Here is a 26,755-nt window from a genome sequence, read left to right as displayed (position 1 = left end):
TTTGCCGTATTTTTATTTGCCTGGGTTTCTAGATCATTTGAGTGGCTTTATTTTACCCCTGTCTATTCTGTCTGATAAGTCATTTGGATAATTTTGTTTGACTACAGCCATTTCGTCATCATCATCTGATTGGTCTGCGTCTGTGTTACGCAACCCAGATGCGGAAGCTAGAGTGATTCTTACAGAAGCAGAAGCGTTGTTCGTGTTCTTGTGTAGCCTATGCATGCATGCTGCTGCGGGGCAAATCAACATCATATGGTCCTGGGTTCCTTGATATTCTCCCGATTTATAGCTTGGTTAGAGGCTCGCATTTGTAGCACCAAAATGCTTTGTGCGTCAGCAGCAGAGAGAAATAAAGAACCCATTGTATCGGTCCTCAGGGACTGCGTCGAGACCAGTCGTCCGCTCAAAGCGTTGGAGATCTCGTCAGGTTCAGGTCAACATGTTGTGCATTTCGCTCAAGCTTTTAGGAATGTTACATGGCAGCCCTCCGACATTGATGCGCAGTCTGTATCCAGGTGAGCAAAGCTCTTGGCCTACTACATCATCATAGCCTCAGCTACAGATCACAGTCTATTCTAGTTTCTTGACATGCACTTGTTCATAGTCACTATGCTAAACCAATGTATCACCTCTGTTGTACTGAATATCTCACAAATGCATCTGTAAACATTTGCACATAAAGTAGCCAATTTTTGATATGCTGAAAATGCCTCATGTAGCCTAATTAAGTTAGTGCTATAGTGCAGGTTCATTCTGACGTTGTTTGGCTAAGGATTCCTGCACATGGACTTCGGCTTGTTGCAGGTCATGTGAAATACTAGGGTTTGTGCAGACTGTAACCTTTTTTCAGGTAATATTTTGTTGGTTGGGTGTCATCAACACTCAAGCACAGAGGCTAGCCAGTGTGCACACCAAATAATGTAAAATCCTTTGGATTGTAGGATTATGTAATGTCGCTGGCATTAAAATACAGTTTCCCAATTCTCCTGTGCATTTTATGCAACTTGTTCCATTTTCAGCCATGTTGCTGTAATTTACATTTTTAATCCCTGATCAAGTTATAAATACATTTTAAGAAAACTGTAGGGAAAAGTATGTCACGTCATTATTTTTGGGTTTTGTTGATGTTTTTTGTCCAACAGGGTAAGGTGCATGCTTTTCCAACCAAAGATATGAACATTTCAACTGCTTTCAGTTCTGCACTTTCGTTGACCACAACATTATTAAGTTGCCTTTCTGTACTTTGTGCGCCTTAGTATACAGGCTTACAGAAACCACCTGAAGCTTGACAATGTGAAGTCTCCTATTCAGCTGGATGCCTCTCAGTCATGGGAGAACTGGGGAGGCTTCGACCCCGAGTCCTTGGACATAGTGGTCAACATCAACATGATGCACATATCGCCTCTGGCCTGTACAAAAGTAAGGAGCTCACCAGTCCTAATGTGTTACAACTGTGTTCCTTATACTGTTAACATGTTGTCACATGCGGTGATCAAACTTTTGTAATTAATTTGGAGCTAATTCTAGTGTGCGGACTATCTTTCCATTTTCCTTTCATGGTTAACCACATATACATTTTTTCTGTGCAATGACTCTTCTTTGTGTTTGTGTGGTTGTATCCAGGGCTTGTTTAAAGGGGCAGGAATAATCTTGAAACCGCAAGGACTGCTATTCACGTATGGGGTATGTAATTGAATCATTTTGTCATTTCAGCCATAGCTGTTTGCTAGTCATAACCTACCCGATATGCTGCATTTTTTTACATTTTCAGATATGATGGTGTTTGGACTTTTACATAAGCAGTGTTGCATATGTTCAGATATGATGGTGTTTGGACTTTTACATAAGCAGTGTTGCATATGTTCAGATATGATGGTGTTTGGACTTTTACATAAGCAGTGTTGCATATGTTCAGATATGTTGCATATGTAGGAAATTCCATTATAAAAAAGGTGAAAAAATAGAAACAAGATTTTGATTATTATTGGTGCTTATTTTTTAGAACTTCATCAGAACAGGTTAAAGTGATTAAAATGTAAAAAAATTGTAACTTTGTGTGGGAAGCAGGTGCAGAAAGACAACATTTCCGCACACAGACACCTACACTCAAACACATGCACATACAGACGCACAGACACACACAGTGACGCACAGACACACACAGACACACACACAGACACCCACATACATGGCAGGCCCAGTTAGGAGGAGGACACAGTTAAAGTACCTGGTAAGGTTAAGGTAATAGTTATGTGTAGGGGGGGTGTACTATGTGCAGCCACTGAAAATACGTTTTTGTATGTGTTCTTCACAGAAAATTAGCCAAGGCCAATGAGTTTGAGTTAGGAGAAATAATAAATAGCATATTTTTTCTTTAAGCAAACATTGAAAACACCTTACAAGGGCTAAAAGAAGTTTCTTCATAAGATTTTTTTCCCGTAACTCCTTAAAATCACTTTTAAGTGTTAATGTTTGTATAATTGTGACCATTGATCCTTTAGCCCTACTCGGTGAATGGAGTCATCACACCGCAAAGCAATGTTGACTTTGATTTCAGCTTGAGACAGAGGTAAGATCTAGTTAAACATAACATGGCATACTTTAAATATATATATATATATATATATATATATATATATATATATATATATATATATATATATATATAACTGTTTCAGTTGGGTTAACACAAGCTAACTGATAATATGCCATATATGGTTTAATTCACACTAATAAACAGAGGCAGTCCGGCCGCCCTGCCTCCTGTATCTTCTGCCTGCTCGTGTGCATTGTGTGATTTAAAAACCTTCTTTGCTAGCTAAATGAGGTGTGTGTGCAGCTAATCAGGAGTTCCACTGCCCACATCAGTAAGGTGTGCCAAGCAGGGAAAACAGGGAAAGCGTGCAGTACAGGGGTAGCCACAGGAGCAGGGCTGGGGACTCTGAGCTCTGAGTGAGGATTTTAATTCTTGACTGAACTGAGATGCTGTTATTGGGGTTACAGGAATCCAGAGTGGGGACTGAGAGACGTGTCTTTTCTCAACTCCTTGGCAGAAGAAAACGGGCTGTTTCTTCAGAAGATGGTGAGTTAAAGTATCACAAAATGAGAACTAGTATTTATCCCTTGTCGTAAATATTCAACAACCGATAGACTTTCATAGAACCTTGCACCTTGGAAAATTACACTAAGGGGGTACGCAGTGTGTTGAAAATTGACAAAAAAGGGTCCTGTTGAAAATGGTACAACAAAATTACATTAATCAGCATTCCCCCGATGCACATCTGCAATTACAGTACATATAGTATTATCCCTATTATAAGCTGGTGTACTGGCAAAAGTTGGAAGTTATTTTAAGGTAACCCCCCCCCCCCCCCCCAAAAAAGTCAACTTTCACTGTTTTAAATGATAAATACAGTATATGATTTGATATAAATAGTATCAACCTGTATGACTGTTTCTGTTGTTCTCTTTAGGTGGATATGCCTGCAAATAACAAGTGCCTCCTGTTTCGTAAGGAAAGCCGAGTATAGTTCAGTATTTTTGACAACAGTTTTAAATTCACAAGACACTTTGTAAATAAGTCTGCCAAACTGAATAAAAATCCGCTCAATATTTTATTCATTCACTCACTCATTCTTTTCACTCTTGAACAACACAGAAAACTTACCATTATGTATGAGTTTTGTCTAAAGCACATCGTTTTGTATAATGTTTTTTATTAAGATGCATACGTTTGTGTAATATTTTACTACTAATCATTATGAAAACTACTAGAAATGAGAATGAACTTTTAATAACTTGGTTATTGTTTACCTTTAGTTTGACATACACTCAGGACTGTTGTCTCTTGAAAAAGAGATCAAATAAGCTAAGTGCAAAACAGTTTGACTCCATGAGAGTACCGGTAAATATTGTGAGGCTTATTACATAGTTGAGGAGTTTGAGGGCAAGGCTGAAATATTCATTAAGTTTTCCAAGGATGATATGCATGTACGTATTAATACCACTTAACTAGCATGGATATATTTACTGTACACATTTCAGTTGCCTAGTTTACTACAAATTCATTTTTCACTTTGTAATGTTCCACTATTTGGATGTCAGACATTTTGCATGATGTTATATAAACTTCCTTGCTTTGTGAGCCTTCCTGACTCTCTGTCAATGAAAAATAAACACAGTCCATCTGTCTTGGGTATTCTAGCTGGAACTACCCATAAAGATTAAATCAAGAGAGTTAAATCAAGTTAAATATGTCCAAAAGTGTATATTGAAGGTCAATTGATTTTAGTCAGTTTTGTTTTCGTAGTACATTCCTTTGTGTTATTGAGTCTTGCACATGCCTCCTTTTTTGATCCCTGGATAGAAGTGAAATAATGCACTGTTATATAATATTGTGCATATGAGAAATTATCATCAAAGTTAGGGCTTTCATGGCATCGCAAGAAGCAGTTGTTTGTATCTTCATTAGATGTCTGCTAAATTAAAGTGAATATGCAGAGAAAGTCCTAGTTCTGGAAAGTCCTAATCCTGGAATCTTCTGAGCATTTCACAAGTCTTCTTCTCGAGAACCTCGTGGATCTTTTTGAGCCGCCTCTCGGAGATGGGACGGATGTAACTGTCCGGCTGGATCACCGCCATGCCGTCCTGGACTTCCCCCATGACCAGCAGAGTGCCGTCATCCATCGTGATGTTCGGACACGGGCACGACCAGTCCATCTTGGTCAGCGTCACCTCCAGGTGTCGGGTGTTGAAGAACGCCAGCCCCATCTTTTCGTCCCGGAGCACCTTCTCCAGGCTGAAGCGGGCGATTCCCGAGTCCAGGTCCTCGATCAGCTCGGTCAGTTTCCCCACGATGGCGAAATCGCTGCGGCAGAAACTCGGGACCATCTTGCTCTTGACCCGGCACGTTTTGCAGGGCCGGCTCTTTATCTGCGGGCAGTTGGCCTCGCACTCGCCCTTGGTGCGGAAGCTGTTGCCGTTGCCCTGGCAGCCTCCGTACGCAAACGCCTGGCACTGCTTCATCATGGCGTTGTACGCCCAGCGCGCCTCCCAGGACTTGCAGGGGCCCTGGACGGCGGGCAGCAGACAGATGCCCATGCCCTCGCGCTGGCACGATGCGCGGCACTCCTCGTAGGTCTCGAAGCGGTTGCGGGTGCCCTCGCAGCCCCCGTGGGCGAAGGTCAGGCACGTGGCCTGCTTGGCGTCGTAATACCACTCCACATTGCGCTCGCCGCACTCCCGCCGGTCCAGCTCGGCCAGGCAGTCGGCCGGCGAGAACGGGTTCCCCATGGGCATGTTCAGCTCCGGGTCGTCCAGGAAGTCGTCCTCGGACCGCCGGATGACCGACAGCGGGTAGTCGGCGCGCAGGACGCCCACGGTGTTGCGGGCGATGCAGGTGTAGATGCCCGTGTCCCACACTTGGGCGTTGTAGACCACCAGCTGGCCGATGTTGGTGATGACCACGTTGCCGTACATCTGGTCAGGTCTCATGACGATCCGCTCGCGTCGCTCGGACTGCTTCTCCCAGGTGACGTCCGGCCGGGGCATGCCGATCACGTCGCAGTGGAAGCTGACCGTCCCCCCCACGTACACCGACTGGTGGCTAGGGTTGCTGTAGAGCGTCGGCGGCAGCTGGTCCTCCAGGTACGCCGTCGGGGTCGGGAACGCTGTCGTGTCCTGGGGCAGCGGGCTGGTCTGCGGCCCCGGCAGGTGGTAGCGGCAGGTGACCACGGTCAGGCTGACGCCGCGGATGCACGCCTCGGCGTCCATGTAGCAGCGGTTGAAGTAGGTGAGGCCGTCGGACGCGCACGTGAAGCTGGGCTCCTTCTCACAGCGGTCCTGGCACTTGCAGATGGGCTGGCCCTCCCAGATGTCGCAGGTGGAGCCCTGCTGGCTGCAGATGAAGCCTTGGCATGTGGCGACCGGGCCCTGCCCACCGCTCTGCGACACCTCGCCGGGCTGGCCATCGGGCGTGGCGGGGGAGCCGTCTGCGAAGCGGGCGGCGACGCAGCTGTACAGGCCACACACGTTTGTGCAGCACTTCTCAAAGTCGGCACAGTCCTGTAGGAACACGAAATGGCCAGGAAAAGGTTCATGAGTGAGACACGGAATTGGGTTAGAGACTATGTCCGAGAGGTTCTTGGCTGGTGTAAGATGGCAAATCCCTCTGGAGATTTGAAAGTAGGAATTTAACCATTTCTAGAAATCGATTGTCACTCAATCATTTAGCATTTTCAGATAAAGCTTTGGCTTTCAGTTTTGAGTTTCATGCTTCTGTAGGCCTTCACACTGGGATATCCAGGGATACTGTCTAAGTCTAATCAATAATTCAACCCTCAGTTTTCTGTCAAAAACCTCTTGAGTTTCTTTAGAATAGTACAAATTAGACTGATGCAGTCAGATGTCCCCATAGTATTTGGTGATAATAAATGTACATATGCCTTTTGCATTAAAATACAAAATAAAAAATGATACATGAGTGATAGTCTCTGATAACTGTAGTCTGGTAACCTCATGTAGAGTTTATTAGATGTTTTACATGCACATATTCAATTATTTAATTTGACATAATTTTCAGCATTTGATTTTAATGAAGAATAATGGATGTTGCAGAATACTTAGCCAAAGCCAACGTTTTCTCAGACTCTTGAGGAAGATTTCTTTTAAGATCTGTTATGAACTGTACATGATATTGCAAGTCCACAGTTATGCATAACAGCTCACCGAAATTGAAAAAATGCTGTTGTTCAATGAAGGCGTCTCATGTCTTAATTGTATCTACACCACTGGAAACCGCTATCCAAAGGCATACATTTATGTTCTGTTGGTGTACGATAACAGTGATATGCTATCTGAACAAATTATATAAAATTACAAAGTATTCTAGAAATATTAATATTACAATTATGATGTAACATTTCATTAGTAAACTGAATGGACACGTAGCCTACTTTGGACAATGACAAGTTATATTCGTCGCAACTGCAATCTAATGTATAAAGTCACAACAATTGCCTACCTGGTCGACTTCACATTCGCGTTCGCAGGTGCTTTGTGCATCAACCCACAAGTTGGCATTCAACTTGTTGGGACAAACACCTGGATGTTCAGACTTGGGTCCAGGCAATCTTGCACACAATGAATTCTGAGGAAACGTGTCGAGGAGGAAGAGGAGACAAAGAGAGAGAGTGAAAATACACGGCCTTCTTCCTCTCGGATTTGCGCAACGCGCGTAACTGTTTGAATTAACAGAAACGGACGCAATGTGTTTGAAAAGTTTCTGTGACCAGTCACCAGTTACTTCCATAACTCCAAATGTCGCTCCCCAGTGAAAGTCCACTGTGCATGCTGTTGGGCAAAAATATATATCAGCAGTAACACTGTTCACACAATAGAAGAATATTGCTCCAACAGAAAAGCCTCCAATTTCTGTTGAGGCGTCAGACAATCAGTCAAAAATGAATTGATGACGAAAATGTCCCTGTGAAACAACAGAGACAAAGTCCAAGTGTCTAGTGAAAAGACAAACCCCTTGACCACCACCCCCTCTGTGTGTGTGGAGAGACTGAAAGCTATTATGATGGGGCACCATGCGCCAAGCAACTGGACAAACATTGTAAAGACATCAAAAGGAGCAGTGCCCCACAGACGAGCTGTCCTAAAAACCGTATTGCACACCTCAACACTCCGGTGAGAAATGCCATGTATCAACTTGTCTCCTGTCTCATTTTAGAACCCAGGGATTTCTGTACCGTGAGTCGGCTGTCCAGTTTTTCTACTAGGCTACTGAACAGTTCTAATGAAATGCCAATCTCTAGGACCTGATTTGAAATTAAGGGGGCAGGGTCCAGCGTTCTTTTCTTAAAATCTAAAATTGTTCGTCACATAACGCCTATCAATTAAGCACCAATAATTCTGCATGTGATTTGTGAAATATAATTGATTTTGTCCACATTTTATCCTATCATGCGCAATCTACACACAGCATCACTCGCTGACGCAAAACTTTGTGAGACGCAGTCGGGCAACATGTTAAGCAAATAATTTTCAAAACTGCGACCAAGCTTTGTCCCACCGGTCTGCAGACCCCATGAGAAGCCAAGCCCCTTCTTTTCATTCGCCGTGACCCTTCAACCTTGAAGTGACTTCTGACCGTTAGTTGTAAGAACCGAGGAGACATCCATGTTCAGCTTATGGGGGTGTATGGAATGTCCAACAAGCCAGAGAGACTAATCAATTCAACACCCCCTGTGGGTTTTTACTGCGTATGAGCATGGTGTCCTCAGACTTACTATGGTTTAAAGGCCGGGACCTCCGAGCTGGACAATGGCGAACAAAAATTCCCACAGGCATCTTTGTTGAACTTATTCAACCGCACAATGCTTAGCCCCCGGTCCAAGCAAGCCCATTACTCAAAGAGGAGTTCTCAACTAGGCTGAAATATGTAGCCTACCTTGTAGTTTTGATGCAAACCTAGCTAGACAGCATTTTATGTAAAGTGTTTGGACTAGTTTATTTTCAGATACGAAACTGAACAAAGGAAGGGAAAAAACAGCAATCTCCTATTCAAACGGTTGACTCGCTGTTTCCTTCAACTGCTGTAAGCCTTTTAACTTTTCTGACTTATTCTTGTCAATCTGTGTAAATCTTTTGTTGATCAAATTAACTCAATATCTCAAGTAATTTTTTAACAATGATCATATCCCACCTTTTTATCCAAATGGGTAGCCTACCTCTTCCCGGTCAATGTTAATAATGCTGTAAACTAAATCAATTAATTAAATGAATCCCTGCAGTGATATTGAAATCCCATTGACATTCGCTTCGTCTGACAGCTGTCATCAAGAGCGCGAACTTCATGACATTGTTTATCTGAAAGCGCGCCTGCGCAAGCATCCAATATTTGGAAACGTCAGAAGGACACAACTTGCAGTTTGACGCTTCGCGGTTGAGATGTAGAGTGGACGTAGTCCTGGGTAAAGAAGATGCTTGGGCGTAGATAGCTTTAGTGCAGAGCTTCTGTTGTTAATAACGATAGCCCAGTGAACTAATGGCTTTACTTGTCACCGTGTAGTTTCTGTTTTTTTCCCCCCCAAACAATGGATGGATGTGAGTTGATTGATGCCACAGGTCTCTTCGGTGGAAAGATGCTGTCAAAAAAGACCACCCGTCGCGTCAGGGCACTCGCGTCTGTCTGTCTTTGCATCATTGCAATCCTCTTGTCGGTTACTGCGTTACTGACCTCGCACTGGTGTAAAGGCACACAGAGGGTGCCGAAACCGAGTTGCTCAAAGCAGCGTCTACACAACTGCATTGACTACGGCGTGAACGAGACCGACACCAATAAAGTTGTTTACAGCTGGGAGACCGGAGATGACAGGTTCCTTTTCAGATATTTCCACACAGGGATATGGTACTCCTGCGAGGAGGACATCCACGTGGAAGGTAAGCGTCTGGCCAGATGTTGTCAGACTGGAGGAGGGAACTTAAAGTTTTTTTTGCTTTCATGTTGTTGTTGTGCAGGAACGCGAAGGCAGTATAATCAGATTGCATTCAGTACAAAGAACCTATACAATCACAATTTAAAATCTGTGAGTGAATTCGGCTTCTTAAGTGTAGTCTTTTACGACAGAAAACAATATAGCCTATTGATTGAAAATGGGAAAAAACGCCTAATAACACCTGATTCGAAAATTGAGTTTTTATTGTGAGTAGTAGCCTAATGGCAGCCTAAAACTTCCACATCTATAGTATAATTCTGGTGTGAGGTGAAAGATTATTTTCCATTTCTGTCATTCTGTTATGCCACTTTGTTTCAGGTCCTTTTTTATGATTTTTAAAAAAAAAAAAATGATCTCACTCTGTCATAAAATACAAACAAAATCTGGAAGCAGAGAAACAACAGAATGTTGAATTAGAATAAACTTGTGTCATATGATTAATTTGGAATTGTATCATGTCATTATGAGTCTTTAAACATTTGAATTGCTCTTTCTTCTTTTAATTATGTATAATAAACAAAAACAGCAACACCTTGTTTTGCACAGGTAGAGTAGCTTGTTGAGTTGTGTTGGATGAGAGTCGGGTACTCCACCTTTAACTGGACAATAGGGAGAGGGGGCGTGCGTGCACTGGATGTCGCTGGTTATGACTTGCCCCATGTGATAACTGCATGTGATCTCTGGGCCCCAGACTGGTGAGCGATTAATCTCCACACTTCGAGAGAAAATGAAACGCTTGTATGCCGTATCAAGTTGTAACACAGCAAGCCTGCAAAGTCATCCCATCCCATCCCACCCTCCCCTCCCCTCCCCTTGCCTTCCTAGTCTCTAATGCAGGAGTCAATTCATCAGTAGAGCTGCCCAACTCAATGTCATCAGAGGGGGAAAAAAAGCTCAGCGACAACAGCTGTTTGATGCCTTCCAAGTGTGTTTAGTTGAGTGTAACATCACTGGATTTTTCCTCTGTTTTCCTCTCTCTCATACACATACAGATATACACACACATAGCCTATACACATCACTTGGGTCAAAGACGGTAGAATATTTGCAAGCAAACCATGCTGAACTAAGTAGTCTTGTGTGACATCAATGGCCTTTTCTTCTCTTTGTCTCTCTCTCTGTCTCTTGCTCATTCACATACACATATACACGAGCACTAACATAATTTTGATCAAAGATGGGAGATTATTTGCAAGCAAACAATCATGAACTCATCACTCTGGAATGTATACACTGTGTGTGTGTGTGTGTGTGAAATGAGAGACATAAAAAAGGTATATCTAAGTATAAGTATGTTACAGTCTCACTACTATGTCATTTCATATTCCTGATATTATCTGAAAAGCCATAGACATGACATGGGACATCCATGACACTTTAAAGAAGTTTTAAATAAAGACAGGTTGTCTACATTTCCTCAGTTAAAGGGCAGGATATTTACTTCAAATATTAGTATAAGGACCATACACAAATGTGTCGATGGTCTGTGGAACTTGCTGGATGTTGTGTTTACTTTGAACTATTGAACTATTGAGAAAGCCTTTCCGACTATGTGGTCTGATGTTTCCCATAATCCACGTTGTCACACGCTAGGAGGAGCCGCCTTAGTGCTTTAATGAGGATTAGGCAACAGGAGCTGATGAGTTTCTCCTCGGAGCTGAGCAGATGTCATCAGCTTTTTGAATCTCGGAATTAATTATTAAGTGTTGTCTGGAAATCTAGTCTGCAAGATGTTAGGGACTGTCCCGAAAACGAGAGGTCTAATAGGTGAAGACAGCCTGCCATGGCAGAGATGTGAAGCTCTCTGTCTTGTTTTTCAAGCACAGAGAAAGCATTTGAGGTTGTTTTCGTGTGATCGTTTCCATGACGATTTGGAGTAGACTGCCATTACTGGTACTCGATGGCTCAGTCAAACAAGTTACCTGTTTGTATAGATCTGTCAACAGTTAGGCATATACACACCAGCCTTTTTGTACACTAATATGTTCATTTAGTTGACTAGGAGAGTGATGCTGCACCACTTCTGGTGATGTTACTGGAGTCTTTTATATTTATTATGATCACCACAGGCATCTAAATAAATAATGTGTTCAGGAATCTTTAGAATGAAGTGTGTTAAATGAATCTGTTTAAGGGTTGTCTAAGGGGACACAACATAATGACATGGAGAGGCTTTGTTGTCAGTTTGGCATTGTTGTCATTATTGTTTTAATTTCGGCGTCTTTCAAAACTCCCCAGGGTCAACATTCTGCAATCTCTTCAAGTAATCACAGGGCATTAGATGAAAGGAATAGTATTTTTTGTGGTTAGAAAAACAAAACCGAAATGCTTCTGGACCGGATCAAATGATGATGTAACTGCAGAGGCATTCAAAAATAAATAGTTTTCCAGATATTACCATAATTAATTTCACGCTCTCTGTTTCCCTATTCTAGTAGTGCCTGTTTATGTATTTATTTCAGAGCCTTCTAAATGGATGAACAAATGCTCAGTAAACACAGGGACAATTGAAGTGAAATTAGTGATATTCTACATCAAGACAAATCAAGTTTTTTACAGAAACAAAAATATATTTCACCACACTTCCACACTATAGGCCTAGCTCTCGTAATTGTACTTCATGTTCAGGCATTACTGTGTGCTTTTTTGAGAAGGGCTTTGCCTGTGTATAAGGACCATGATACCAGCATGGTGCCCACACAACTCTCTCTTGGCATGATTTGTACATAGTTCCACGCCTACTGAGTGGTTTAGCTCTGACAAACTGGCTTTGTCTGGCTTTGCAGGGGAAGAGAGGTGCCGGAGCTTCATAGATCTGGCCCCAGCATCATCGAGAGGTGAGTCATCCCACTGGGAGTGGAAGGAGCTGGAAATTTGGCGAGCCAGCCCACTAAGCCCACAACACAGACGGACTGTAGCGCAAAATCAATATTTCTGATTAATATGCAGCAAATAGAGAGTGTTCAAATCTGGCATCTGGCATTAGCCACTCAACTGGAAATCTCATTGCGGCGACTCAAGTGTGCTTACATCTGACATTGGTCTCTCAAACGATGAATTCCATTGCATTCAACAGCATTTTAATGCTATGCAGACCCCTTTCGACCTCTTGGAAACCATAAGCAGCTTAAAATGGAGTTCTCAGACCTTGACCCCCAGGGCAGTGATCCTAAGCAGTCTGCACACCCTCTAAGGACCTGGCTCCCTTATCTTTTTTACGAAAAAACACTAATCAGCACAACCTTGAAGGCAACCCTAAATAGAACAAAATAGCAGAATATATCTAGAACCTATATAGAACATAGAACAGAATATACAATTACTCGGCTTGAGAGTGGTGAAGGATTCTACTGTGGTATGATGTTGAGTGTGATTTTTCTTGGCATATGGATGCTCTTAGAAAGAACATCGCATGTTTCAGTGTGAGCTTCCAGCCAATGGGGAATGAGACTTAAGTATTTCTAGAGGATTTCTGTTCATCTTTTCATAACTTTATTTAGTCCCAGTTCACCCCCTTTCGATCCAATTATCGTGTAATCATTTGTTTTCATTTGCAGAAAGGTTTGCTTTGGTTGTTTCTATATGTGGTTGTTCCATGTCCACAGACACAGTGCTTTTCACTTCTGACCAGTCTCTGATCTGACACGGAAATCTGTGAGCTGGCATTTAGCAAAGTAGCGTTGGACAAAAAATGGCCATCATTTGCGCTCCCATGAGCACCCAGCACAGATCCTTACTACTAATATTCTTATAGAATGACTGTAATTGTGTTCCAGTCATCTCTGTGTCTCCATGAGATGGATCTATTCTTGTCTCTGCGCACTGACCGCTCCCTCTTCCCTGCAGATGTCCTGTGGCTGTCTGTGATCTCGGAGCTGCTGTACATCACCTTCCTCATGGTGGGCTTTGGCCTCATGTGCGCCGAGCTCTTCCACTCCAGCGACGTGATCGACGGGCTCAAGCTGAATGCCTTTGCTGCTGTGTTCACCGTCCTCTCAGGTACTCCATCCACCACCAGTGGATGGGATCGGGGGGTTGGGGGATGGGGATGGGGGGGCAAGGCACTTAGTCACTCAGTCACTGGTGCTGTGTGGAATGCAGTGCTTTGGAAAACAGACACCTCTAGGGCAGTCACTGTGTCCGAAACAAAAGACAAATAAAAGGGTTGGGTCAGGCCAGTGACTGCAGTGAGCCCTGTGTGCATGTCTCTCTCTCTTTCTCTTTCTTTCTCTCTCTGTGTGTTCCTTTTTTATTTTTTTTGTATTCTGACACATTTGTTTGTTACCTGAATAAACTGACTAAATAAATCTAAATCTCGCCATAAAAGAGACTTGCAGTCACTTTAGGGTGACATGAAGACTTCAGTCGGACAGACAGTATTCTAGACTAAAATGACCGTGTGGCAAATTGTGATGAAATATCCCAACATGCTGTGTGGCAGGACTCTTGGGCATGGTGGCTCACATGATGTACACCCAAGTCTTCCAGGTGACTGCCAACCATGGACCTCGAGAGTGGAGGCCGTACACTTGGGACTATGGCTGGTCCTTTGGGTAGGCATCAGTGACTTCTCCACACCTGGGCTATTTACACCGCCACAACACGTAGCTTACATACAGTACCACTTTACACCAACAGGTGGCTCCCTTACAGAGTCAGTGCGACGGGGAGGAGGGCTTCAGTGGAGAACTACCAGTGTCATACATTTTCTTTCAGAAAAACTGCAAATTAAATGAATTTGGAAAGCTTCATCAAAGCTGAAATATATTGTATATCTTGCAGACAAATGTACCATGTACAAATGTACAAATGTTTTCTAAACAACTGTTTAGTATGTAAAGGCCTGTAAAGGTCTTTGGGAATTACACCATACACATCTAAATTACAAATTCTAAAAAGTGAAATCACCCTCACATCATCAACATAATATAATATAATATAATATAATATAATATAATATAATATAATATAATATAGTATAATATAGTCAACACAGTTTTGTTGATGTTGTTTCAGAATGGCCTGGGGTTCATTTACTTGTTGCATGGGTGCTTCAGTGACTACCCTCAACTCTTACACAAAGACCGTCATCGAATTCCGCAACCGGCGCAAGACGTTTGGGCAGAGCCACCGCAAGAAGCAGGCTTTCCTCGATGACCAGGGCATCAGCGACCTCCGCAACCGGCCTCTGCCTTCGGTTTCCGAGTCCGTGGATGCGAAGGCGGAGAAAGAGTGCAACGGCGTAGAAACCTGCCCACCTCAGCCCTCCCCTCAGCCCTCCCCTCAGCCCTCCCCTCAGCCCTCCCCTCAGCCCAGCCACAAATCAGACAGCCAGACCCAAACAGAGGAGGACCAGTGCTGATTACAGGGTTAAAGAGAAATGGATTAACAGACCTGGAGAGTGTGAGAGAGAGAGAGAGAGAGAGAGAGAGAGAGAGAGAATTCTGGGAAATCTGGTTAAAAAGAGAAAGAAGCCCTTCTGAACCAGGGCAGTGTTGTTACTGTGGTGTGTGGTTACCAATTGTCTCATGAAAAAAAAGTCCTTCAAGAAACAGGGCAGTTAACTTCATGATTTATTTTTCTTTTTGAGGAATTCTAAAAAAGAGGCAAAGGATGCTCTCGGGCTAAAAGGACAGAACTATAACTGCCATGGCAGAGGAAAAATAAACTTAATATTCACAGTGCTCTACCCTTTGAGACTCTTGCCACGTGTTATTCTCAGTTACTGTGAATGCTGTCATCTACAAATGCCATATGATGAAATTTGTTGGATTATAATTTAATGTCATGGTATTGTATATTGAATGTATGTACTGTAATTCTTTACTGCTTTTCAATCCCGCCATAAACAGTCCATCGCACTCTGTGGTGTCCTTTTCCGAGAATATACAGTTCAGATTATTTTGCCGGTTCAGTGTAGTAATGAGGAAGCACTCTGTTATGTAATGCTTGACTGTGGAGTACTTCATATACCATTGTGTTGGATATGGATGGCAATTGAATTCAGATTACAGCATAGCTTAACAGATCTATGATTACAAACAAAATTCTATCTTTATTCTATCGAATGACCACAAATAAGTGAAACCGTCCATTGCAGTTCCTCTGTACTTCTAATCAAAATGCACTTGGCTGTTTTTATAACAATTTTATAGTATATATAAAATTGTTGATAATAAATATAATTTTATTATATTTTACTGTGTAAATTATGTAAAAAATTGTAAAACATACCTGTAAACTATTAAAATATGTTGTGGCCGTATCAAACCTTTGTTCTGAATAACTGCACTCCCATCTTTATTTTTCAGTGTAAATATTGTGTTTTGGTCTGAATGCCCGGTGGGGCACAGTAAGTAAGTGGGTGCCACGGATGTCTATCAAATGCGTCTGTGCATAGCTCATCATAGTCTTGCTTTCCCCCCTGTTCTGTGATTGGTTCCCTATCTCAGGCGAAAATTTGCTCCATGGTCTCCAGGCTGCCTTAGCAGCGTGAATCAAATCGAGCGCAAGGCAGCATGGGAACACCCAGGCTAATACGTGAAAGCTTTACTGAGATATCACTTCACTTCTTGTTTGGTGGCTTCGCCGCCAATTATGATTGGCTGTTACGGGCAAACGGTTTTAGATTTGAAGACAAAAAGGGATAACTTTTTTGAGGCTTGGACTTAAGATTATGTGTGTCAAGTTTGGTGTCAATCAGACAAACTTTGTGACCTGTGAAAACTTTTAGGTGTTTTTGATTAAATCCAATATGGCGGAAAATCCATCATGGCGGAAAATGACGTCATAGGGTGCGTTGGGAGTCAATAAGATGAACAGCCTATAATTATGCAGTTATACTTGCCTTGCACAACAAGTCCTGACAAGTAGCTGTAACGTTATAGTGTGCTAACCTCCACAACCCAACTGAAGGAACTGTAGGGGGCGATGTGGGTCGAGGTAGAGCGAGTGTGTGGCGAGCAGGCAGAGCCTCGGTCAGAAGGCTCAGTGGTATGGAGTGATGACACGGAGATGGCAGGTTTCGGTGAACACAAGTGAACTTTATTTGAGTTTCAATTCATCAGTTCTTTTGTTCTTTACTTGTATGTGTGCTGCATCAAAGAGGAAACAAACAGAAAATGGAGTAATCAGTGAAATGGGGTAAATCAGTACAGATCCCAACTCACAAACAAACCAATTGACATTTGAACAATAAACTGAAATCATATGGCTATATAAGGTACAACTAAACAATACTTGACATCCCAAGTCAACCAACATCACTTAATCATCTCTCACATGGGACTCCAACACACCAAACCAACAAACAAAGACCTTAACTTTACACATGATGGCAGAGCTACTCTACAAACTGATAAACATCACAAAAGTCATAGTGAGGGTCATTAAAGTGATGACTTACGTTAACTCAAAGACGCACACAGAGCAGGACACACTGGAGTGCTGGGTTGAGATGAACAAAAGAGTGAACTGAGGGCGAGCAAACAATTTATCCTGGTCTGAGCCCCTGCTCCGGAGCTACAGGGTTTCCCAGCAGGTAAACTGGGTGTGGTTAGGTGGCAGAGCCAAACAATCCTGCAATTTCTCCACAGCACTTTCACCTCAAGCCCCCCTTACACCAAAGTCCTTTTAGGCAAGTCCCTCCACTCGGCGGCCATATACCAATGTTTTATGGGCACTCATCGGGCACAGTCTTTGGGTCGAACTGCGCGTGTGCAAGGCTTCACGACACCAATCTTGCTCCAGCGGCGAGATCACAACACATGATTGGCACGATGTCTCCACAACACACCATATTATTGGCTCAATGTATTCACATCACACCACATGATTGGCTCAATGCAGGGGGTCAGGATTTGAAGGGTTAGCTTCAGCCACTTAGCATGGCATTTGGCCGCCGACATTTTTGAAAACATGGCGTTACATGGTTGCAACTTCCGGCACCAGTTTTTACATGCTGATTGGTAGATGACAGCTCATGCACGAGTTTAGTGTTGGGCACGAGCGTCCTCGCGCGTCCATGTTGGTTTGCATTTCTGGAAGACGACAAATAAAACAACTAACTACTTGGATTAAGCTACTGATACTTGACTTAATGCCTACATGGTTTAGGCTGTATTACCGGACTTTGTGGTAAATAAAAGAAAAATGTTAATGTTGTCATATTAAGCTATTATTTGCCGTATACGGGGTGCCAACTACCTTAAAGTAACTGACTATGACCATACACTTTGGCAGATGCATAGCAATGACCTATATCCAATTATTAGCCTACTCATTGCGTTGTGTATGAATACTATTTTAAAACGCACAGGCTGTAGTTCTGTAGAATGCAACGTCTGGATCATGTAACCTATGTCTCCCCAAGTGATTTAAAACGAAACAAATGTCAATGACTTATTTTGTTTGGTTTCTTGCAACATTGACATGATTAGGCTATGCATTTCATTTAAATGTTCAGGCTGCCAGTCGAGGCAAAAGCCAAATGTCCAACAACAGTTGCAGACTCTATGCCTGCTCGAACCACAATACCAGAGGGATGTGCGCTTCTATCGGAAGTTTAACTTGCATTGGCTTCATTTCGTCTGCCTGCAAATGTAGCCTAGGCTTAACAAGCTGCAAATTCACACTGGGTGCAGCAAAAATCCCAGCTATCCACACGTTTCCTACATACCATGTCTACTTAATTAATAGTCATTTTCGTTGGATAGCCTATTGCGTAATAGGCCTACAACCTGTCCAAATATAGTATTTAGGGATCATTATTTGTGAAGCCTAAAGTGACACAATATTGATTCGCATAGTTTATTATCACATATGAACATCACATTAAATAACCTAGGACTTCAGAGACAGGGCAAACTTTACCACCATTCCCAAAATGTTATCCCAACCAATTAAATGAATTTGCGCTTATAACGAGGTGAAGCGCGTTCCCGAACAACTTCTTTTCCTCTGAGGGAATGTCCAATCTTCATCAACGACATACCGTTGTACCTTACGTTGTCTCCGTCTGTAACATGGAATCTAATAGGCTAATTCTAGCTGGTGCCGGAAACAAACACCCATGAAACGCCATTTTCGTAAAGATGGCTGCGGTCAATTTCCTGCTTTTTTGGCTGAAGTAGCTAGCCTAGCATGGGCCATTGAAATGAATGGGGGCGGGACTTAGTCACTCTCTCCAGTTATATATAATACCTCCATGCTCAATGTATTCACATGTCGACGTTTTGCCGAGGAAGGGGTGGGATATTGGCGTGACAAACTAGCCCCATGCATTTCTATGGAGTATTTTTTGAGTGCTGTGTGTCCACATTAGAAAGTCTCTGCTTACACTGACAGACTTTGGAAAGATTTGCAAAGATTTGGAAAAGATTTTTGAAAGACTACAGTCTCAGACCCTTTCATATCTAAAGACAAGTAGTAGAGTTTTAAGTCACAGAATATGATTTTGCAATGACTAGGGATCTTGCAGGGTCACTATTTACAAGACTGCAACACGATTCCTTTAAATTATTACCCATCGTGCAATAGATAAACAGGAACTGAAAATTATAGCCTACTAAACTTAAAGTCGTATTTTCGTGTTTCTGCAGCATTGTTTCATGCGTGACATCCTTAACCGATACAGAGTTGTTCTGTCAAGTGGAAGAGCCGACTAAATATGTATAAGAAATGACAAATATTATAAGAATAACAAATAATTATAGGCTACAGCTGTGTCGGAGTCAATAAGATAAACAGCCTATACAGTCATACTTGCCTTGCACTACAAGTCCATATTGACAAGTAGCTGTAATGTTATAGTGTGTTAACCTCCACAGCCCAACAGCATTCTATTGTAGTATGCTAACACTAATGCTTCAAGTGGGATTTGAACTCTCAACCTAAGTATCACCAATACAAGGCATTATCCCACTGAGCCACTGTCAATCCTACATGTTGGCCAGTCACATTCACATGGTGAAAATGTGTATTGGTAAACACACAACAAGAAAAACTCCAAGCATACATTTGACAATAAAATGAAGGGCTTTCCTACACCTGAAAACTTTTTGAAATTCTGGGGCAATTAGACATTTTTAGAGAAGAATACTAATGGATGAAATATAAATATGATAGACTTAATGATGAAGGAAAAATAGTAAACAAAGAAGTTCCCCTGAATGTCAGAGTGTCTCGGCATTCTGATTCTTGGCAACTGATGAGTGTGAATGTTGATTGGCTGATGTCATTCAGGTGCTGTTCAATGGTTTGAATCTTAAATGACCAATAGCATGTGCAACTTGATCCTAAAGTTCTAGCGGGGATTCAAACACTCAACCTAAGAAACACCAGGACAAGGCATTATCCCACTGAGCCACTAACAATCATACACATTGTGCAGTCACATTCACATGGTGAAAATGTGTGTTGGTAAACACACAAGAAAAACTCCAAGCATACATTTGACAATAAAATGAAGGGCTTTCCTGAAAGAGTACACCTGAAATCTTTTTGAAATTCTGGGGCAATTAGACATTTGTAGAGAAGAACACTAATGGATGAAATATAAATATGATAGACTTAATGATGAAGGAAAAATTGTGAACAAAGAAGTTCCCCTAAATGTCAGAGAGTGTCTCGGCATTCTGATTCTTGGCAACTAATGACTGTGTATGTTGATTGCCTGATGTCATTCAGGTGCTGTTCAATGGTGTGAATCTTCAATAACCAATAGTATTCGAGCTAGAGCCTAAAGCACTACCGGGGATTTGAACTCTCAACCTAACAAACACCAGCACTAGGCATTATCCCACTGAGCCACTGACAATCTTACATATTTTGCAGTCACATTCACATGGTGAAAATGTGTGTTGGCAAACACACAACATCAAGAAAATTCCTAGCATACATTTGACAATAGAATTAAGGGCTTTATAAAAAAGAGTACAGATCTGAAAATGTGCACTGTTAATGGTATCCACATAATGATGGTTGTATGGTTGTTCTCCAAGGAAAAAAAATACTCATATAGGAATATAGGTGATATAGGAGAAATGGGCTGAGTGGTCGAACTTTATTGGTCTATATCTCTGAAATGGAACAACATATCCAAATTATTTTGATAACTTTTGTGAGGCTTTGTCTAAACATTGTCTGTAAGAATTTTGGCGAAGATTTGATAATTTTTGAAGCCTGTGAAACTTTTTATGATGTTTGGCTTTTCTCTGAAATTGTGGCAAAAGTAAACATTTTTAGAGCATAAGACCAGGGTGAAAAAGATGCATCTAAATGTAGAGATTAATATGATGAAAGAATTTTGAGTCTAGGTCAATCTGGTAAGGAGAAATAAGCATTTTTGACAAGAGCGCCACCTTTGGGTGCAGTACCCCAAATTTTGGGTTATGGGTAGTGGGGGGTACTGGTAACAATACTTGAAAATGTGAAGTTTCTAGGACTTACGGTTTATAGGAATATAGGTGATTTAGGAAAAATGGCCTAAGTGGTCTAACTTTATTGGCCTAAATCTCTGAAATGAAACAAAATATCAAAATTGAGTGTGAAACTTTTTATAATGTTTGGCTTTTCCATGAAATTGTGTCAAAAGTAAACATTTTTAGACCATAAGACCGGGCCAAAAAGATGCATCTCAATTTAGAGATTAATATTATGAAATAATTTTGAGTCTAGGTCAATCTGGTAAGGAGAAATGAGCATAATTAACTTTTTCCCCCAATAGCGCCACCTTTGGGTGCAGTGCCCCAAATTTTGGGTTATGGGTAGGGGGGGGGGGGGGTACTGGTAACCATACCTGAAAATTTGAAGAGTTTTGGAGTTACGGTTTAGGCTGCAGTATGACTTTTACAAAATTTTGGCCAAAAATGAACGGTACAGAAACAATAGGGGTCCTGCAGCTATTCTGCTCGGACCCCTAATAATAGGAAAACATAGAAACACAATGGGTGCCTTCGCAGTTTCGCTGCTTGGCCCCCAATAAGCTATTTGACATGTAAACCAGCAAATAACTTTCAGTAGAGCATCAGAAGCACTTAACTTGGTGGTAGATGCAATGCAACCCACTGGGCCCCCAATTTACATTCTCTTCACCATCATCTGCAGTTGACATACATACAAAGCTGGTCCTATTTGCATAAGGAAGTGGCATTTGTGGCTTTGCAAATTACATCTATGGAAATATAGACGCCTAAAATGAAATGCAAGTCATGACCATTCCTCGTGAATAGTGTGTATGACCATGGAGTCAGGGTGTAATTATTCAATTTTTTTCCATTATGTTTTCTTATAGTAAGTACCAAGCTTGGTTAGTATCCAAAAGGCTTCTCCTGACTTCAGCTGCAAATAGTGTAGGCGAGATTTATTTCACTATGACTGGTTGCAATCAACACATCTAATTGATTTCAAGTTTGGCTTAAGAAGGGCAGTGTGTTATATCACTTTTCATATGCATATTTTTGTATTTCTTGGTTACTTGCAAAGTGAAAGTAGCCTACAGCATATGAAAAACATGTAAATATGTGGGTTGGGCAAATCCACTTATGGCCATCAGTCATCTTCTAGATAAGCACTGTCATACAGTACAGTACCTTCTTGTTTCCCTCTTCTTGTGCAATGTTGCGAGTGATTGTCTCAGTTTTAATACTGAGTTATTGTAGTGTCACCGTAGGCACATATGCCCAATCCCTATTTTACAAACCTGGGGATTATTTATTGGGTGGCTTGTTTAAACTTCACAATGGCCAAGGAAATCGTTCGATCGAAAAGCCAGAAGCTCTGGAATGTCAAAAGTAAGTACATTTTGTCATCTGAATGATAAAATTGACATTCTATATGCGTATTGATGAATATAGAAATTTGCCAAAATTATTCAAAAAAGGATGTCTTTTGTTCATCTGTTCAAACCTTTCCAGCATTGAACTAGTTAAATCTCTGTTGATTTTTGATATGACAGGGCCAATCTGAGCTATTTGACTCAGTTGCTTGGCCCGCTTCTTGAGCTGAATTGACTGAACAACATGGGTTACAACTTGGGCAAATAACCCAACCTAGGTCAGTCATGTGAAAGGGGCATTAGCTACATTTCTTTCTCACATCAACCTTAAGCATTTAAATTTAAGTTAGCAGCTTAGCTCTATATTTATGGAAGTAAATGTTCCACACAGAACAGAATTGATATGCAAAATCCATGTAAGTCACTGACTCTATCTTTTGTTTATTTCTTAACTAAATGTCTTATTGGCACTTTCACTTTTACATTTGTATGCCTAACTGTAACATCAACCTCAATCATTTAGATTTCAGTTCATTTCTGCAAGCTACAAACGAATGCAAGTGATGAGGTTCACCATTGAGGAAATCAACAACAGCACAGATCTGCTTCCAGGGGTGAGCCTGGGCTATGAGATCTTCGATTACTGCTCTGACATAGGCAGCCTTCTGTCTGCTTTGGATTTCTCCGTGTGTGGGGACTCTATTCATGTAGGAACCCAACGAGCCTGTCGACCCAAAGTCATCTCTGTTACCGGCCCATTTGGGAGTACAGAGACCATTACCGTATCTCAGCTGTTTCTGTCCAACCTTCTGCCTATGGTAAGATACATCCCCTTGGCATACTACTCAAGTCATTGTAGAAAGCCATGAGTTGTTTATTTACATAAACAACAACAAACAAACAAAGTGTTGAAATGCAGAAGCAGTGTAATCAGAGTAATCTCATGGCGCTCTCTGACTATTTTGTTATTTGCAGGTGACACATGGAGCTTCTAGCGTTCAGCTCAGCAACAGGCAGAGATTCCCGTCCTTTTTCCGCACGATTCCCAGTGACAAGTTCCAAGTGCAGGCTATTGTCCAGATACTGAGAAAGTTCCGATGGAACTGGGTGGCCTTCATCGGCGGTGACACCGACTATAGCCGGGATGCTCTAGCTGTGTTTGAGAGTGAAATAAAGTCAGCCGACATTTGCTTGGCCTACAGAGGCATTATCTCGGTCTCAAACGACTCTGCAAACGCTTTAATGTTAGAAGTGATCCATCAGCAGCATGTCGAGGTTATTGTGCTCTTTGCCCACATAGAGCATGTGACTCTCCTCTTGAGGACGGCGATTAAAAACAACGTGCAAAAGGTTTGGATCGGAAGCGAGGCCTGGTCCCTGAGCTCAGAACTGATCAAAGAGAACGACATAGAACGTCTGGGCACCGTCTTAGGGGTCACTCTGCAACAAATGGGTCCCCTAAAAGGGTTAAAAGAGTTCATCCACCGGTCTGTGAGTTCCACACCTCCAGGCTCTGGTCACACGTGTGGCCAGATATGTGAGATGTGCACAAATGTTACGGCCGAGATGATCTACTCACAGGACTCCACGTTCAGTTTCAGCATCTACTCAGCAATCTATGCCATAGCTCACGCACTCCACTCAACCCTGTCTTGCAGTCCATCATCTTGCATCAATCTGACTGTCGAACCTCATATGGTAAATGCCAGTGTTACATTTTTACCTTACATTTGTAAGTGATACATGCACAACATTTATATGTATGTATACTGCATACATACACTACATTTGTACTGTAGTATAATGCCTTGATAGTAGAGGACACTCAATCTGATAGCTATGCAAGATGTGTCAGGTTGAGGTTTCAGTATATACAATATGTTGTCTTATTATTAATCTATTTTCTTAGCTCATCAAAGCACTGAAGAAGGTCAAGTTGAAATTATACAATCACAGGATAGAGTTTGACGAGAATGGTGATCCCCCAGCTTTCTATGATATCGTGTTCTGGGATTGGAAAAACAACAGCCCTTTTGTCACAGTTGGGTCATTCCACTCACTGCCAACACTTAAATTCAGTCTTGACCAAGGTCTCATCACCTGGCACACTGGTAAAAATGTAAGTTCAATATGTCATTGTCTGTTGTATTTATTGTTTTGAGCCAAACAGTACAGTACAATATATACTGTATACTACATACACTATATATATATTCTATAGAATGTGATCCCTAATTTCAACTCAGGAAGCAGCTCATTTATTGCATTAAAAGGAAACAGACTGAAAGAATGCACAGAGCCCAGAAAGTCTCATTGAGAGATCGTTTTACAAAATCTTGTGCTTATTTTACTAAGATGTGTGCGCATTTCAGTAAATCATGTGCTTGTTGTATTGAATCATGCACCCATGTTATTAAATTGTCCTCCTGTTTTAATTTAGTAAAACAAGAGCATTATTTAGTAAATTGAGTGCACCATTTACCAAAATGACTGCACCCATTTACTAAAACGAGTGCACTGAGAATTTAACCAAATGAGGGCATGATTTAATGAAATGAGCATGCAATTTAGTCAAAGAGCACTCAATTTAGTAAAACCAGCAAACAAAAAGATCTTGCAATAACATCTCCCAGGCTCCGTAAAAAATAGCTTCAGTGGACACATATATAAAGTCAACACAGATATGCACACAAACATCCTGGACACCTTAACATGTATTTTTTTCAGGTGCAGGAGAAATTGTTTAAGTAATCATCTACATCTGTTAGTTCTTGTTTCATTATGTCCTGTAATATATGGACAGTCTCTTTCATCTACAATATTTACTGTGTTGTAAGATATTTGTTGAAGAATTTATTTGACCAATAGTGATGGAGGCCTACAGTCTCCTCTTACTCTTTGATGATGTGTTTAACAAAATCACAAAGACTGATCAATAATCAAGCCACTAATATCCTTGCCACCAGCTTATTAATCATGGCCTAAATTGACTTTAGGTTTCTGAGTTGCGGTGTTCTCCTGAATGTCCAGCTGGGTACAGGAGAGTGGAGTCCAGCTTTCATTCCTGTTGCTTTGGCTGTGAGATCTGCAGAGCAGGAACATACATCAACCACACAGGTACAACTTCAACCACACAGGTACAACTGCTACAACAGGTGGTGGTGGTGGTCTCTCACCATGTAGCTGACACACTTGTTTGTCCCCACAGCAGAACCAAACACCTGCCAAGAGTGCCAAGAGTACGAGTGGTCTGGAAATGGCAGCACATCGTGCCAGAACCGGACCGTGGTGTTCCTTCGGCACGATGCGGCCGTCTCCATCGTCCTGATGCTCGCCGCCTCCTCCACCATCCTACTGTGTGGCTGCGTGCTGGCTCTGTTCGTCTACCACTACGACACGCCCGTGGTCAAGTCGGCCGGCGGCAAAATGTCGCTGCTTGTGCTCGTCTTCCTGGGTCTGTCGTCCGTCAGTGTCTTCTTCTTTGGCGGAAGCCCGTCGGCCATCACCTGCTGCCTGCGCATCCCAACGTTTCTCGTCTTCTACACCGCCACCCTGTCCTGCCTGGCCGTCCGCTCCTTCCAGATCGTCTCCGTCTTCAAACTGGCTGCCAAGCTGCCGAAGGCGTACGAGTTCTGGGTCAAGCATGGCGGACAGTGGCTGGTCGTAGCGATCTGCACGATTGCACAGGTGCTCCTGAGCATTTCGTGGATGTCCGACAACGCCGGGCCCCAGCCAAGTCAATTACAACGCTTTAGGGAAACAGTCTTGATTTGCACATTCGGCAATATAAATATTCTGTTTGCTATGTTCACGTTGGGTGGCCTTCTCAGTTTAGCCTGCTTTGCTTTTGCCTATATGGGGACAGACCTTCCTAAAAACTACAATGAAGGTAAAGCTGTTACTTTCAGCTTGCTCATTTTCTACATATCCTGGGCCTTGTTTCTCACACTGTACTTTGCTTTAGAGGATAATCACGTAGACATCACAGTGGCAAATGCCTTTTGCATTTTGCTCAGTATCTGGGGGGTTCTATTCGGCTACTTTGGACCAAAATGCTACATCATTCTTTTCCAACCTGATCGCAATACAGCAACATACTTTCAAGCAGCAATCCAGATTTACAATCTGCAAATGAGATGAACTTCAGATTGTCATGAAATAATGTATGAAATCTCTCTCTCTCACTCACACACACAGAGTTTAATGCAATGTAAAATGAAAGGCTTATTTTTATGTTGTAATGTTTATTGCACATACACTGTACATGGTGATCTTTAACCTTTCAGACTGTTTAAATATTCAGTTGCTATTTTGAACATGAGACTCAAGAAAATTATGAATGAAAAGGGTAATGACATAAATGCTGTTCTTGTTCTGCTTTAGTTTCTAAAATGATTATTTATTTGTCAAATGAAAATAAAAATGATAAATATACAATGTTGAACTGACGACCTTGTACTTATTCACTTAGCCT

At 42.0% G+C, this 26,755-nt stretch overlaps 4 protein-coding genes across 4 annotated transcripts; 3 read left to right on the top strand and 1 right to left on the bottom strand.

Moving 5' to 3' along the window:
• Nucleotides 1-151: 151 nt before the first annotated feature.
• On the top strand, nucleotides 152-3,620 carry mettl26 (methyltransferase like 26). Its single transcript, XM_042102777.1, has 6 exons — nucleotides 152-518; nucleotides 1,260-1,422; nucleotides 1,627-1,686; nucleotides 2,505-2,572; nucleotides 3,007-3,085; nucleotides 3,477-3,620. The coding sequence occupies exons 1-6, from the start codon at nucleotides 220-222 to the stop codon at nucleotides 3,531-3,533; spliced, it is 726 nt and encodes a 241-aa protein (XP_041958711.1). The 5' UTR covers nucleotides 152-219; the 3' UTR covers nucleotides 3,534-3,620.
• A 459-nt stretch (nucleotides 3,621-4,079) lies between these two features.
• wfikkn1 (WAP, follistatin/kazal, immunoglobulin, kunitz and netrin domain containing 1) lies at nucleotides 4,080-7,312 on the bottom strand. Its single transcript, XM_042102651.1, has 2 exons — nucleotides 7,025-7,312; nucleotides 4,080-6,066 (listed from the first exon to the last, which is right to left on the bottom strand). The coding sequence occupies exons 1-2, from the start codon at nucleotides 7,310-7,312 to the stop codon at nucleotides 4,528-4,530; spliced, it is 1,827 nt and encodes a 608-aa protein (XP_041958585.1). The 3' UTR covers nucleotides 4,080-4,527.
• A 1,505-nt stretch (nucleotides 7,313-8,817) lies between these two features.
• Nucleotides 8,818-15,633, top strand: LOC121718021 (germ cell-specific gene 1-like protein). Its single transcript, XM_042102771.1, has 5 exons — nucleotides 8,818-9,450; nucleotides 12,293-12,343; nucleotides 13,353-13,505; nucleotides 13,948-14,059; nucleotides 14,523-15,633. The coding sequence occupies exons 1-5, from the start codon at nucleotides 9,105-9,107 to the stop codon at nucleotides 14,866-14,868; spliced, it is 1,008 nt and encodes a 335-aa protein (XP_041958705.1). The 5' UTR covers nucleotides 8,818-9,104; the 3' UTR covers nucleotides 14,869-15,633.
• A 6,796-nt stretch (nucleotides 15,634-22,429) lies between these two features.
• Nucleotides 22,430-26,545, top strand: LOC121718007 (taste receptor type 1 member 1-like). Its single transcript, XM_042102746.1, has 6 exons — nucleotides 22,430-22,559; nucleotides 22,805-23,099; nucleotides 23,257-23,979; nucleotides 24,191-24,400; nucleotides 25,278-25,398; nucleotides 25,490-26,545. The coding sequence occupies exons 2-6, from the start codon at nucleotides 22,836-22,838 to the stop codon at nucleotides 26,419-26,421; spliced, it is 2,250 nt and encodes a 749-aa protein (XP_041958680.1). The 5' UTR covers nucleotides 22,430-22,559; nucleotides 22,805-22,835; the 3' UTR covers nucleotides 26,422-26,545.
• Nucleotides 26,546-26,755: the final 210 nt, after the last annotated feature.

This window comes from Alosa sapidissima, chromosome 9 (genome assembly GCF_018492685.1).
Source record: "Alosa sapidissima isolate fAloSap1 chromosome 9, fAloSap1.pri, whole genome shotgun sequence".
Classification (NCBI taxonomy): domain Eukaryota; kingdom Metazoa; phylum Chordata; class Actinopteri; order Clupeiformes; family Clupeidae; genus Alosa; species Alosa sapidissima.
Note: the sequence above shows the minus strand (reverse complement) of the source record. Positions and strands in the feature narration are given on the sequence as shown.

Bases quoted from the DNA above. Each gene is read 5' to 3' on its own strand.
- wfikkn1 (XM_042102651.1), bottom strand. From the start codon at position 7,312: ATGGAAGTAACTGGTGACTGGTCACAGAAACTTTTCAAACACATTGCG. The intron at 6,067-7,024 runs GTAGGCAATTGT...GTGTTCCTACAG, and splicing joins GCGAATGTGAAGTCGACCAG to GACTGTGCCGACTTTGAGAA.
- mettl26 (XM_042102777.1), top strand. From the start codon at position 220: ATGCATGCATGCTGCTGCGGGGCAAATCAACATCATATGGTCCTGGGT. The intron at 1,423-1,626 runs GTAAGGAGCTCA...GGTTGTATCCAG, and splicing joins CGCCTCTGGCCTGTACAAAA to GGCTTGTTTAAAGGGGCAGG. The intron at 1,687-2,504 runs GTATGTAATTGA...TTGATCCTTTAG, and splicing joins GACTGCTATTCACGTATGGG to CCCTACTCGGTGAATGGAGT.
- LOC121718007 (XM_042102746.1), top strand. From the start codon at position 22,836: ATGCAAGTGATGAGGTTCACCATTGAGGAAATCAACAACAGCACAGAT. The intron at 23,100-23,256 runs GTAAGATACATC...TGTTATTTGCAG, and splicing joins TGTCCAACCTTCTGCCTATG to GTGACACATGGAGCTTCTAG. The intron at 24,401-25,277 runs GTAAGTTCAATA...AATTGACTTTAG, and splicing joins CCTGGCACACTGGTAAAAAT to GTTTCTGAGTTGCGGTGTTC.
- LOC121718021 (XM_042102771.1), top strand. From the start codon at position 9,105: ATGGATGGATGTGAGTTGATTGATGCCACAGGTCTCTTCGGTGGAAAG. The intron at 12,344-13,352 runs GTGAGTCATCCC...TCTTCCCTGCAG, and splicing joins GGCCCCAGCATCATCGAGAG to ATGTCCTGTGGCTGTCTGTG. The intron at 14,060-14,522 runs GTAGGCATCAGT...ATGTTGTTTCAG, and splicing joins GACTATGGCTGGTCCTTTGG to AATGGCCTGGGGTTCATTTA.